Genomic DNA, 14,954 nt, shown 5'->3' with positions numbered 1-14,954 from the left:
GGCCTGAAGACAAAGGACTGTGGCCTGGCTAGGTGTTCAACAGCTGTTGTGCTGCTGGCTCTGACCAGCTCTAATCTCTTTCTACCTGTTTACACTTCACCATGCTCTGCTACTGTTCACAAAGTCACTAGCGGTTACATACTGTAGGTGCATTAGAGTCATTTGAGGAAATGCAAAAGCATATTTTGTAGGGCTGTCAAAATAACTGAATAATTTTGATTAATTAATTTGAGAAAAAATAACTGATTAAAAAAAATAACGCAGATTAATCGATTCTGTATGACCTTTGACCCCGAGCCGTTGTAGTCAGTAACCATTAGACTGTAAAATGAAGGAGAGAGAAGAAAATGTGCTACCTAGATCATTGATTGGAACATTTACTTTTCAAAGACGGCTTGATGGTGTTGATAATAATAAAGTGTTAATTAAAATAAAGTCCTCTGCAATGTATGTGATAAAAAAAAACTTCTTCCCGAAGCACTTTTGAATTTATTTCCTCAGCATATTAGGTCATATCATAGATTATTATGGCCATTATTAAAATAATGATAAAAGAGTTTTTGAACTTTAATGTCACTAATGCTGATTATTCAATGATTCATTTGAATTTAAATATTTAAAATACTTTCACAGCAAAAATCATATATGCGATTCATTTAGATTAATTAATCACAGAGTATGTAATTAATTAGATTATTTTTTTTAATCGATTGACAGCCCTAATATTTTAGCAGACATAAATTGCCCCTAGCATCTCCCGATACGTGGGTAAGCCCAGAAGGTTTGGGGCGTAGTGTGTGTGTGTGTGTGTGTGTGTGTGTGTTTCTGTGTATGTGTGTGTGCCATTGTATTTGACGATTCAAGTTTTGAGAAAAGGGCAATTCAGTGTCTCTTATCATAAATCTGAATGATGAGGTGGAAGATGGGGACACTTTAAACCGGCACTTGTGATGATTGGAACACTTGGCAACTTTGAAAAGATAAAAATCAGGGTTGATAGGAAAGAGGACAGATGTACCCTGATTGAATAATGTCCTCTTCAGCCACTCACAGTGAGTTGAACGCAGTAGGAGACTGTTAGATTCTACTCACAGTGGGGTTTTGTGCCAGCCTGGCTTCAATGGCTTGTGCGGAGGGAAGAAACAGAGGAGCAAGACAGCAGCTTGGAGACAGTTTTACGAGGACCGCAGCATTGTGCCGCGTCCACCTAACGTCCCATGTAGACAGACAGGATAAACAATGCCTCTTCCTGGATGGGTGTGCCATTGTGAGCCTTTGTGATGGTCCTGAGGACGACCTAGACCTCCCTCATAATGTTCACAGTTTGAACCCCGCCTCACCATATACACACACACACACACACTCCTTCCGTCACTGTCCCTGCTGAATAACTTCTAGAATAAAAGCACACACACAGGCCCCTCCTTTGCTCCAGTAGTCATTGTGGCTCTGCTGAAGTGACTCAGACAAAGAGGCCTTCAGACTGTAAGGAGAGCTGGAGCTGTTGCTCCTAAACCCTGAGCATGTGTTTTATTGGTGTGGGGAAGGCGGGGGACTGCAGTGTGGCTTGCACTCTTAAAGCTTTACTCACACTCTTAAAACATCTTGCTCATTAAAACGCTGCCATTTCAGACTCCTTGGGGATACCTCTCTCTCTGTCTGTCTCTCTCTCTCTCTCTCTCTCTCTCTCTCTCTCTCTCTCACTCACTCACTCACTCACTCACTCACACACACACACACAGACACACACACACACACACACCATTCTCACTTACACACATACCTGTTGCTGAGCAATCATGGTAGCCTGAGAATGTTGGCAAATAACCTTTAACCTCAGGCAGTGTTACCGACAGTCAGGTGGCTTGGACCTTAATTTACCTTACAGCTGAAGACCCCCCCACCCACACACACATACACACACACAGGTATAGTCAAATGCATATACTCATATACACACATGCACAAACACACACACACACACACACACAAGGGGAGCTACACCCTTTTTCCACACTTTTTCCACACACACATTTAAAGGAACCATATGTAAGAAATGTATTTCAATTAATCATAAAATGGCCCTGATATGTCACTAGACATTAAGAAATCATGTTCATTTCAAATACTTATATCACTGACAACAGTCGTCCGGCCAGGATATTGTCATTTAAAATGTGAAGTTTCAGCCCTCAACTGATGTTGATGTTGTGATGTTGTGTTTTGGCCGGATGTGCCACCCTCCACCTATCTACTAATCACGAAGTCAGTAGTGTTTCGGCATTCAGATCCGGTTGCCAGCTCTGCCAGTCAGGAGGGAGGGGATACACCGCTCTACAGTAATTTGAAAGTGATTGCAGTACCAGTTTTGGCCACAATCTTACATACGGTTCCTTTAAACAGCAGTTATGAGGCATATGGAGACTAATAGTTGATCATTACTTCCTGGGTGCTCACGGGAACCATCTGGCACTTTAAATAAAGGTCATTAAAGGTCTTTCTCTCTGCCTTGGGGCTGACATTAATCTCAAATTAGTCAAGTGGGGGAAGGGTGAGAGAAATTCATATTGAATGCGAGAGCCCTTGGAAGGAAGGAGAGGTGACAGAGGCTTCTGTCTTCACATGCAATCATCCATAAAGTAGAATGCATTCACTAATAGCAAATATACTGGGATCATTATATTGTTAGTGGGCTGGTACTGTATCTGATAAGGTCAACTGAAAAAAAACATGCATGCACTGCTACCAAACAGATGGTGAAGGATTGAGGAGGATGAGATTGATCATTTATTCTCAGAAGGGTAAAACTGGGTTGAACAGTAACAGAAGTGATGCAGCATTGTGAGCAGCCTCTGTATTTTACTGGCTATATTTGATAGCACTGCTCCCTAAATCCTACAAGGCTTTAAGATCTCATTTGGGCAGACCCTTTATTTCACCATCACATCTCTCTTCTATTTCCCCTTCTGTATTGTCTCATAACGTCTTTCTTTGATATGACCTTTCCTATCACAGCAGAAAGGAGGTGACGTCCATTATATTCCCTCCTTATCAGAACAATAGAAGAGCTATAATGGACTTCAGCAGCAGCCCACAGAATAGCAGTGTATGGTACTGGACCTCCTGCATATCAATCTGTGTGTTTCAGTAAGCTCTGCTGCCATTTTCTTTCAAGAATCTCATAAATATTACAGATGCATGTGTGCAGGTTGTAGTTTTCCCTGTGCTGGTAAACGCTGCTGTAACAGTCACAGCTGACCTTTTTCTGCCAGCGAATGCAGCAGGACTCATTTCAACCTTTCAGTGCTACTAGGACTTCTGATTTAACATGGAGGGAGGGCTGCTATAGAAAGGCTGCTATAGAAATGCTGAGCTGTGCAGCCAGAAGCGATGTATAAAGGACCTCACAAAGGGAGTGTAACTGGAGGTAGTGTCAGCACATCAGTCAATGCAGTAATGTGAGGCTGAGTTCCATTAACATCACTGGAGGTGATGAGTCCATCTGCTGCCCTCGTGGCCCATTACGTCAGTCAGTATCAATGCGGATACAGGTACACAGGGACACAGGTGTAGTCATGAGGCATAGGCCCTTTTCCCAATCTCTGACACGAGGGAGTACTGTACAAAAAGTATACAGTTAAACATGTCAACAAATGAGCAAGAAACAAACATGCATTACACTACACATACACACGCACACAGTCAATTCAGTCCTATCCGAGTGTTCATTTCCTCTTGAAACCTACTTGCAATCACATGTAATCAGTCTCACACACATTGATTTCACCAAGTCCAATTGCCATATTTTTTGTATTAACCTTCTGTCTGAGAATGTGATCTGTAATCCCAATTGTTGAACTGTGAAGTCTAGTGTTCTATAGATCCTGTAGTGGGTATGTGAGCTTCCTCATATGTAGGACATACTGCCCACTTGCTTGTTATCGTGTTTGTCTCTCATGTTCAGTGCTACAGTACATGTGACCTATATCAGCAGTAGCCTAGTTTGCACATAGTTATAAACTACACTATTCGCAGAGCTTCAATTGTAAAAGGGTAGAAAGCATTCTTAAGCAAAAGATTCCTTCCAAGTGTTCAGGCAATGTGTAAATTAAATCTAAAGCACATGTAGCTAAATAGCAATGCTAATGCTGCTAAACCAGCCTTACCAATCACATTGATCAGAAATTCCTAGCATTACTTCCTACTTCGCCTAAACTTTAAAAACTGACAATAAACAGCATCAACAGTCAGAAACAATGTATGTATGTCTACCTTTGCTGTAAATACATTTCTGCATTGCTCCAACTCCATTTTTTGATGTTTGAAGGTGTTGCTGCTACTGTTTATCACAATAAGTTTCGGTTTCATCTTCCCCTCTCGATGCTGATTGGCCTGACATTTTTCTTGTTTTAGGGAAACAGTTATGAACTATTACCCTGGGAATCCAGAGTTCTTGTGGAAGCATTTGCTCAGCGAGAGACTCTGGCAACGAGTAATGATGCACGTAACTTGCCCCTTGCATCGCGGGGAACCAATCACATCTAGTATAAGTATAAATATATATACTCTTTTGATCCCGTGAGGGAAATTTGGTCTCTGCATTTATCCCAATTTGTGAATTAGTAAAACACACTCAGCACACAGTGAACACACAGTGAGGTGAAGCACACACTAATCCCGGCGCAGTGAGCTGCCTGCAACAACAGCGGCGCTCGGGGAGCAGTGAGGGGTTAGGTGCCTTGCTTTAGCCGTGCCTACTGGTCGGGGTTTGAAGCGCTAACCAGTAGGCCACGGCTGCCCCATCTGTGTATCTGATATAGGCGGGCCAGAGGTGAGCTAAACAGATGCCAGTCTTAGTGTTATCCAATTGCGTCAAAGTCCGGAATCAGTCAGTTAACATTGGTCGTATAGTGTTATCCAATTGCGTGCAGTGATATTTTCTAATGCATGCTTGGTGCCGCCCCTCGAGTTGGTCCATTACATTATTCGTGGCCAGACCCTTAATCTTTCAGATTTGGGTCTGGAATCTCCAGGCTAATGAACTATAGTGTAAGACTAGATCTCCCTGAAAGAAGATTTAGGTGGGCGAGGCCAGGCTGGAAGAAAACAACCAACCCCCGGAAAGAGAAAACTTCAGTTCTTTCAGATCTCATCTAGTCACTGTTTTGTTCAGCTGTGTTCCTTTAACAGGACAATTGGCCAATGAATGAGGCTCGCCCATGGGCACCAAAGAAAGTACTTCAGCAAAATGATGCAGTGACAATAGGTGGCCTTTTTCAGAGATGTGGTTAATGTGTTCCTCTCACAAACCCCTATTGTTACTGTACTCCAGAACTGATCAATCATGGGTAAGAAGCTGAGCTATGTTTTCAGAAACACACACACACTCAGATTGGTTTTTAGAGATTCGCTAGCAAGACTTTCATCATACAGCGATAAGGCGTTTGTTCAGATCAGATTTGGTTTCTCCTGGAAGTGCACGATAAAATGCTATTGAATGCCTTCCTGTCATCACTTTGGGAGCCTGCAGCTCTGTGGGTGAAAGCACTCCTCCAAGATTTACTCGGTGAATCAATGAAGCCTAGAGCTCATTGAACTGGATTTAGAGCTTGTTGAATTAGAAGACACATTATTTTGGACATACACAGTACTTTTAAAGAGCCATCTGTTCTTTTTTGCAGATGCTTTTTGCACCATAGAAACATTTTGCCAACCCACTGTACAGAGCAATATACAGTAGAAAATGCATGGACTAGAATAGTCCTGTGAGATGGCCGTAGAGCTTCCACACAACTTGGCTCTCTAATTAATGAGATGCAAAATTAGAGGCAACGAGAGGATTAATGAGAGGCAAAACATTTACATTGATTCAAAGGTTGCGTATTAATGAGCCGCTTGTTAAATGTTCTTAGATGCATTGGAATTTCCCACAAGCCTCATTTATATACTAATGAAGCTAATCAATGTCCCACATTCTTTTAAAGATTTATATGTGATCAGATTGTATTGTTTGGCATCTGATAAGCAGCAGAAGGGTCAGTGGAACTAAAGCTCAACAGAAGACCGTCTGAACACAACTCCACACAGTATAGGCCACCCGAGTGCATTGTTTGAGATTGTTCAACCCTGCTAAGCTTAGTTCCCTGGACGTCACTGTAATGCATTTGTGTTGTTTTCACGAACCCCCACGTTCAAAACCTATTCCCTTGTTACCATGTCAACATATGCCTTATACAGCCCATGTGACTCCTCTTTTACTCTCTCTCTTCATTTCTAAACGGTGCGCTGAATATGATTTGGGGATTAGGCTTCACATGCATAATGCGTGTGGTAACAAACACACTTTTTTTGCTTTTTTTGCCTCTACCATGCTAAAAAATCTAAATGGCTAAAAGAATAAGTGTTTTCTTGATGTGCGATTAGTCAGCTGTCAGAGTGAGCGCATAATGAAGATGAAGTGACTAAAATGTTTGGACATTTGGATGTCCTCCAGTTGAAATCGTTTTTGAACATTTTGGGGTTTTGAAGTAGCTGACAATTCTGATGGAGCCAAAGCACTCCACAGTGTGATGAAAGAGACCATAGGAACACAAATGCTCCAGAAAAAAAAGGAGGGAGGAAAAAAAGGTGAAAAATGCAGCAGAAAATCCCTGTGTGGGTGTTTGTGTCGTACCCTTGCTCCTTCCCCCCTCCCCCAGTCCCATGCATAATGAGCTGGAATGCTCCGGCATTATGTGCCCCACAGCCCCAACTCCCTCAGGAAGTGCAGTCTATTTATTTCCTGCCCAACAGCACAGCGCAGCATTGGCATAGTATCACAAGCGTAGCCTTAGCCTGTGTTGGTATGACATCTTTAGCCCCTACAAACACCATCCAGATAGCCCCCTGTACTACAAGTCTAAGAACCATTACAACCATTTCAACCATTACAGCAAGCGGAAGCTTCATCTCAACACAAGCAAAGTTGAATGTTTTGAGCTGCTCACGCACCAGCAGCAGAGTTCAGGTTGGGCAGTGGTGGTGTGCTGTTGTAGCCAAGACCCTCTGCAGAAGCAGTGGCCACATCGCTTACAGTGACCCACAGCTAACGCGCTAACTGAGCCCTGGGTTCAGCGCTCCAGAGCCAATTATGAAGTGGCGAAGCTGAGGCCCGAGCAGCGTGGGTCCCCAAAGGATGTCATTACACAGCCATTATCATTAAAGCTCTGGTACCCAGGGGCAGCCGAGTTTGCTGCATTTAACCAGGTCATCTTGTCTCCGTAATGTTTCTACACACACATCACAGAGAGAGAGGGACCGAGGGAGAGCGGAGTTAAGCTGAGTCTTCCTTCCATGATAAACGAGAGAGAAGATGAATGAGGACAAGCGTTGGGTCTACACAGGCAACAGGAGCACTGTCCCAGCCTCCCCTCAGCACCAGACTCAGGGATGAGGCGCTCATCTCTCGCCATGAAGACGTGCGCTGATTTGGGGAGACACAAATGAACAGGTCTTTATTTATACTTGTCACATTGGACTCCCAGGTAGCGTTTCAGTGCTGCGGCTCCCAGCTGCTCAGGGGGGTTTGGGTGAGGCTAGGAGACAGTGCAGACTGCCCTGAGCCTGGAGCTGTCCAAGGTCCTGCAGCAACTTTCAAAATGTATACAGTAGCTTCCATTCAGTGGAGGGAGAAAACACAGTCCCTTTTTTAGCTTAAATAATAATGAAAACAGTGGCCTGTCATGTTTCACTCTTTCTTTATACCTTGTGGCTTATATTTGCTGCAGTATCTTTGTTTTTCTATCAGGCTTTAGACCTTTAAATAAAGAGCTATTACGGGGATTGCTGCAGGATGCCAGAGGCCACTTCAGTGTAGATTGTTAATTACAGGTTTTGTAGTGATCAATTTAAAGAGCATGATGCACATATCAGCACCAGGCTGGATCAGAATCGGGTTTCGGGCCCGAGAGACCTGCGCATCAGGTACCTCTGTGTGGAAGAGCGTGCGTGGCCCTGGCACCTTATTACCCCAGGGCCCAGGACAATGTGTGCTCTACTCCCATCATTGCTCTCTGGATTATTGCACTCTTCCCAATCCACCTATTGGATTGGAAATGTCAGAGAGAAGAGACACAGCCTCTATTCTCCTTATCTTGGGATGAGCCCGATGGTAGACATATATGTCACTGCAGATGTCCCTACATCAAGCAGATTTGTAGATATTCGTTTTGAATTTATAGTGTAATAGACATGAATGTTGGATCATACGGTTTCCAGTGAAGCTGTAAAATCAGGTATGCCATTGTGAGGATGGCTCTCCTAACCGCTGTGTTTCCCTCTGCAGCGGACTCGGAGTGGCCGGCTGACTATGCCCCGGAGCCCCACGTCAAGTGAGGATGAGATGGCCCAGAGCTTTTCAGACTACTCCGAGGAATCCGACTCCGACAGCTCCAAAGAGGAGACCATCTACGAGACCATAAGAGCCACCGCCGCCAGGCCAACCAGCCGAATGGAGGACATCCACACCAACTCCCTGGTCATCCGCGTCATCATCCCTGACCTGCAGCAGACCGTAAGGGGCCAATGATCACTTTGGTGGATGTGTGTGAGTGCTTATTTGTGTGCTTGCTTTGTGTGTGTGTAGGTGTGTTTGTGTGTGTGTTTGTGTGTGTGTCTGTGTGTCTGTGTGTGTATATGTGTGTCTGTGTCTCTGTGAGTGGTGCACTTGTGGTCATTACCTTGTTTGGGTCTCTCGTTATGTATTGATCAAACAAAACTGGCGGCCGCTCTCAAACAGTAGCAGGTGTCATACCGACCCATATCAGGTTGAGAGAGTGCTTGTGTGTTTGTGTGTAGTACGTCTCCGGCTGCAGGTAGATGCGAGCGTTAGTCATCAGTCCGTTTCCACCTGCCTGGCTGGACAGGCCTTCGTCTCATTAAGCCTGCAAGGTTGTTTGGTTTTTCGCAAACTCCATGGTTAAAACATGAGGGTAGCCATTTGGCGGTCACATCGTTAGGCTGTAACAGGCGAGGATTAAGTTGTGCGGATGGGTGCGCTGTGTGGGTGGCACTATTGCGTGGTACGCGGAGAGGGGGGGTTGATGTATGGAGCCCACTGATTGTCTCATGCCTCTGGAGGTGATCCTAACGGCAGCTTAATGAAGGCTAAAGGTTCCCAGCATCACCTCTTCTCAGAAGAAGCCAATAAATGGAGCAGGAAATGAAGCAAAACATGATTCCCCACATTTATTACAAATAAGAATAAGGCAGGGGAGACAGAAAGAGGATGATTTGTGAACGTGAAAAGGCAATCTTGTAGCCCCTCACAGACAACCTGCATGAACTAAAGGAAACAAATGAAGATTTGTCCTGGCTTGTTTCTTTTAGCACATTTGCCCACATACAGTATTTAGATTTCCAAAGATTGGCCTTTTTAAGCCACAGTGGTTGTGAGCCAAATGAGAAGCAGACTCAGCATGCGTTTATCCACAGGTTTTGTGACAGTGCATAACAATCCAATGGGTGTTACAGACAGCCTCCAGATATCTTGTGAAGAGTACAGTCTTTAATGTTCACAGAATTCAACAGGACTTCAAACAGACAGAGAGATGAGAGGATTCACACAGTATCTCTCAGCAACCACCCGCTGACCAGTGGAAGCAATGAAAATGGACCCATGGAGAAAACAAGTGCATTTACATATTTCTCACTGCGTCCTCTGTTTACTCACTGTGTGTTGTCTCCACACATAATAAGATGTGACGGATGAAGGACTAGCAAAGATTTGTCATTTCTGTGTTACATGCGGTTTGTGTTTTTTCTTGTCCTCACCACATGCAGTAATAATTTCCTTCATACATCATTGTTATGTTTTAGCTGTGTACTTGGGCTATATGTGCAAAACACTAACGCCCACAGGAAAAGAAATATTGGTAAATTATTCAGCATGTTTCCTCCTCTGCATACAGTGTGAGATTATGTGAGGCATGGGGACTTTATGTTGACCGCATGGATGAATATGCCCTTAATTCCTGGATGAGTTCAGTCAACAAGATTCATGACAGACGGCTTATTACCACCACCACACACGGCTTGGTCTCCGTTATTTATTCAGTTTGCATAATATTACCAAATAAGTGTGTAGCTCTTTTTAATACTATTTAATTAGTTAGGATTAGTAAAACAAACATCAAAAGGTTATTAGATGCACTAAGAGTCTTCATCAATGAACCAGAGGATTACATGCAAATACACAGCCCTCTCTGGGGTAATAGTCCTCCATGTGTAGTGTGGCATATTCTCATGCCTCTCCTTCACCCACACATGTTATGTTGTCTCATGAGATTCCTTCCTGTAGGATTTCTCTTATTTGTTATTGGCCTGCATTGTATCCAAAATAAGAAGATAATTAAGTATTCTGGCAGAGACATCAGTTGGAGTACAGGAGGAGTACAGTCTACTTATGTTTTCAGAATACCTTGAGGTTAATGCATTGGAGTGTTACAGAGCCTGGTGGTTCTTTAGATCTGGAAGAGTAGGGAAAGGAAGGGAAGCTACCAGGCTTTATATGTAAACATCAGGGCAGTATTCTGCCACAGCACAAGCAAGAGGCATGGTAACAGTCTATTCCAATCAGAACATATTTCAGAATGGAAACATAATTAAAAGTTCCCGATATGAAGAGTGCACAGTGTCAGCACTTGGACCATAGCCAATTAACATTTTTTTGGGACATCAATGCCAGTGCAGAAATGGTGCTGAAATATCACCCCTGAACGCTTTTGCCCACAGAAGGTTAGCAGGGGCCGCCTGGTGTCCCTCCTGCTGTGAGGCGCTGACCATAAGAGCGTGAGGGAGTAATAATCACAGCGAGCCAAGCACATGAAAAAGGACGTATTCCTGAACTCTTGTGCGCCCAAATGCCAGACATCTGCTTAGCCCCTACCACCCTTCTGCTTTCCTCTCGCTCGCCCAGCCAGCCATGGGAATAAGGCATTCAGCACTGCCTGTGATATTTCCTTTTTTATTCATACATTGCTCACACAACCAGAGCACCAAATCCACTATCATCAGCTGTGCAGAAGTGAAAGGCTCAGTACTGGGGCCTAATCCTCTATTATGGAGCCCGCTGTGCATTTGTATGTGTTTGTCAGTAATCTGCCTCGCTGCAGGGGAGGCATTAGGTCAATAGAGCCAGTATTATTTAGATAGTTAGAATATAAATGATAGAAAACAATGGATGACTAAATAACAGTTTGTAATTGCATGCTTGTTTATCTGCTCGCAAGCAAGTGTTGCTCTTGTGCCCAAAATGCTTTTCAACAGGGAGAATGGCTAAAGGTGTGCTGGCTCTCAGCCCGCCATCGACTCCCTTTGCCAACCCAGGCGACTGTAACCCTTCCAACCCCCTCTCCCCCACCTGTTTCTGCCCTCCCCCACCCCCCACCCCCGACAGAAATGTATGAGGTTCAACCCTGATGCCACTGTGTGGGTTGCCAAGCAACGGATCCTGTGCACATTGAGTCAGAGCCTAAAGGACATACTGAACTATGGCCTCTACCAGCCGGCGAGTAACGGCCGTGACGGCAAGTTCCTGGATGAGGAACGCCTCCTCCGGGAGTATCCCCAGCCAATCAGCAAAGGGGTTCCATCCCTGGAGGTACAATGGACCTCAACCACAAATACACCACTAGTGGAAATTCACCAGAGTGAATACATACACAGTTCCATTAGACTCTACAAAAATAATCTCAACAACACAGACCAAATATCCTTGTCACAAATGACACTTTTTCATTGTTCCTTATTTCCCTATGTTTTAAAACCCATTATGCAAAAGAAGCTGTTTTGAGGGCCGTGTGACCATGCCAATAGAGGTGGATTTGGAAATGCTGTAATGATACTACTATGATAACACTAAATAATAATAATCTACACACTCTTCTCTGCATACAATATGAGCATGTAGTATTACATGTCAGATTTGAGCTCTGTCTTTGTGTTTTGTGCACACCACAGTTCCGATACAAGAGCAGAGTCTACAAACAACCGAATGTGGATGAGAAGCTGATTGCCAAACTTCACACAAAGGTGAGAAAAAATGTTTTTTTAATTTGCTCTGCGTTTTGTTTAGCCTAGAAATCTAGACGCAACCTAGCGGCAGCAAATGTAATTGGCAGGCAGGGTAGTCTAGCAACTCTCCGTTGGCTTGCGATTCAAGAATCAAGATTTTTTTTGTCACATGCATAATTTGTGGAACAAAAAGCAGTGAAATGATTGCGAAATGATTGCGACTGCAACTCCCAGCTGTGCAAAGTTTAATAATAATAGAAAAGTAAGAAGATAGAAAACAGAAGAGGGGTGGGGAATAAATAAAATAAAATTGAAGAAGTTTATGAAGAGGGGGGAATTATGCATTCATTGTCCGTATGGCTTAGGGGAAAAACTTCTTCTTAGTCTTTCTGTTTTGGCCTTTTGAGATAGAAGCTGCTTTCCAGAGGGCAACCATTGAAAGATGTTATGGCCAGGGTGATGACAGAGCTGGAAAAATTAAACTTCGATGAGGCCAATCACATCGTGTATAGAGTCGGTGGGTGGGCCTAACATAATGATGGCAGCACTTTATTTTTTTTTAACACAGCACTATTTACATTCATATTCATGTATTGCTCATAATGGTCCTGTCTGTCCTTGTATTGTGTTTTTTTGTCTTTATTTTTGTCTTTCTGTTGCACTTTGTGTTGCCTGCATGGAGAAGACCAAATCAAATTCCTAGTATCTCTGTATACATGGCGAAATAAAGTTGAATTGAATTTGGAGAAAGAAACTCAGGGGAATGAGTGGGCTTTTATTTGAACTCACTTCATTAGTGAGACATTTTTATTTAAGCCCATTGGTGGCCCTCGGACGATTGATTGGATGAGAGACTTCTGTGGAAAAAAAATGTTGGTAGCAAATTACCTAGTTGTACAACTTATTGAGAGGTATGTTCTTTGGGTAAATGATGTGGCAGCCGGACCATGGTGTGGATTCCTGGCTGTTCTTCTGTGTCTCTCTCTCGTGTGTGTGTGTGTGTGTGTGTGTGTGTCTGTGTGTGTGTGTGTGTGTGTGTGTGTGTGTGTTTGTGTTTGTGTGTGTGTGTGTGTGTGTGTGTGTGTGTGTGTGTGTGTTCAGATGTACGTGGTTTGGCTCCAACACTTCCTCTCTGGGAACGTGGTCTAGAGGGCTGCCCTCTTTCTCCGAGCACCAAGCCTCCTGACACAGTTGACATTTCTGGGTCAAGAGCAAAGGGCTCTCTCACTCTTTCATTTAGCTCTACACCTCTCTCTCTCCTTTTTCTCTTTCTTTCTCGATCATTCCATTTTGTCTATCCTTTCTCTCAGTATCTCCAACCTCATCCATGCACTCATTCTGTGGATGAGAGAGCAGGGAGAGAAGAAAAGTCTTGTAAACTAGACGGTAAAGCTGCACTTTGCCATATTATTCTATAAACGTTTCTATAAATGCTGGGCAAGCTACACGCTCAAAGGCATTCTTTGGTGTCGGTGATTATTGATTTTGTCTCTCTGGTTGGTTCACAGTGCAAATTAATTTGATTGGAAGAAGCGAGAGGATAACAATTCAAGTTCAAAACAGCCTTTTTAGGGTATAAACAAAGAGTATGGAATGGCTTATTCTCTCTACTCCGTCTGACCATTGCAGTTTTTCTCTGTAATGACCCCAGTATGTCTGGGTTCCCTGTTCCCTGCTGTCCCTTAGCTCTGTGTCACGACATCTAAATGCTTTCCGTCTGTGGGGTGTGCCGTGCTGAGCCTGTGGGAACAGGTAATAGCCATAAGTACATAAGCACCGGAGACCAGCCTGCTGGGGTCAAAAAGGTCAGTGTCCATCTCCTCACACCGTGTGTGTTGGACCAAGCAGGCAATGGGCAGATGCGCTCAGATCAGATGTCCGCGTGAATTATTGAAGGGCAGACCACAGCACCACTAACACACCACACTGACTGGCAGACTGTGGTGTGTTAGTGGTGCTGTGTGATCCCCTCAGGTGTGTCTGGATTCAGTAGTCTTGTTCAGATGACAGGCTCCTCTGGACATCTGGCTCTCCATCTTTCTCCTCCCCTCAGCAGTGTCCTTTATCTGACCAGCCGCGGTGGGAGGGATACACCAATGCATCACTCTGTGGTCATTTGTAAAAGTGTAATTGATAGAGGCACACCAATCGTCCTCACACCTTTCTGTTATTGTGCCTTTGGAGACTGTGTGTTTGCTGCCTCTAGCCCTAACAATAACACTTATTCTCTCTCTCTCTTTCTTTCTCTTTCTCTCTAGGAAGACAGGGGCAGAGTGAGAGGCAGGTGTGAATAGAAGTGTGTGTTGATCTGTCAGGGCTGTGTATGGCCTCGTGCTGTGCTAGCTTTAAATGAGCCTCCCCTCAGCCTCTGTCTTGTGTGTCCTCAGCTGCGTCTCTCTGCTACTCTTATATGCTGTCCTTCTGAAACCAACCCTCTGGTGGCATCGTCCACAGGCAAACTACTTAGGAATATAAAAATATAAAAAAGCTCTGCTTCCAATACTCTGTATCCATGTGTATAAACTATAGGTAGTGGTTAGTCTGTCCACCTCTACTCTCTCTGTCCTCCTCATCTCTGATCCTCCTGCTCTACTCAGTCTCTACTCAGTCTCTACTCCTGCTCTACTCAGTCTCTACTCCTGTACTCCTGCTCTACTCAGTCTCTACTCTATTCTACGCATTTAATTTTAAAAAACAACCTGGTCAATCGCTAACAACTAAGTGCACCTAGGCCTACAACATACATCCAAAAGGGTAGAAGCTTCCAGTAGGCTATCATAACTTTTTTACCATTTAGTCTGTGCATCGGCGCAGCCTACGACGATGTGAATTAGTGACAGCTGTTGTCGCGGTAAACTTAAGCTCCTGTCTCTAAATAGTGTAGACTAGGCCTACTTGCTATG

At 44.0% G+C, this 14,954-nt stretch overlaps 1 protein-coding gene across 2 annotated transcripts in view; it reads left to right on the top strand.

The window, feature by feature from the left end:
* LOC121682079 (SH3 and multiple ankyrin repeat domains protein 2-like) overlaps positions 1–14,954 on the top strand; it is a 133,243-nt gene that overhangs the window by 23,098 nt on the left and 95,191 nt on the right. For both annotated transcript variants that reach the window (XM_042062082.1, XM_042062081.1), the window contains exons 2-4: positions 8,324–8,551; positions 11,435–11,638; positions 11,998–12,069. In XM_042062082.1, coding sequence (XP_041918016.1) covers positions 8,348–8,551; positions 11,435–11,638; positions 11,998–12,069 — 480 coding nt within the window. In that variant the 5' untranslated portion in view covers positions 8,324–8,347. The remainder of the gene's footprint in view (positions 1–8,323; positions 8,552–11,434; positions 11,639–11,997; positions 12,070–14,954) is intronic.

Source organism: Alosa sapidissima, chromosome 14, assembly GCF_018492685.1.
Source record: "Alosa sapidissima isolate fAloSap1 chromosome 14, fAloSap1.pri, whole genome shotgun sequence".
Taxonomy (NCBI): Eukaryota; Metazoa; Chordata; class Actinopteri; order Clupeiformes; family Clupeidae; genus Alosa; species Alosa sapidissima.
This window is presented reverse-complemented; position numbering and strand designations above follow the sequence as displayed.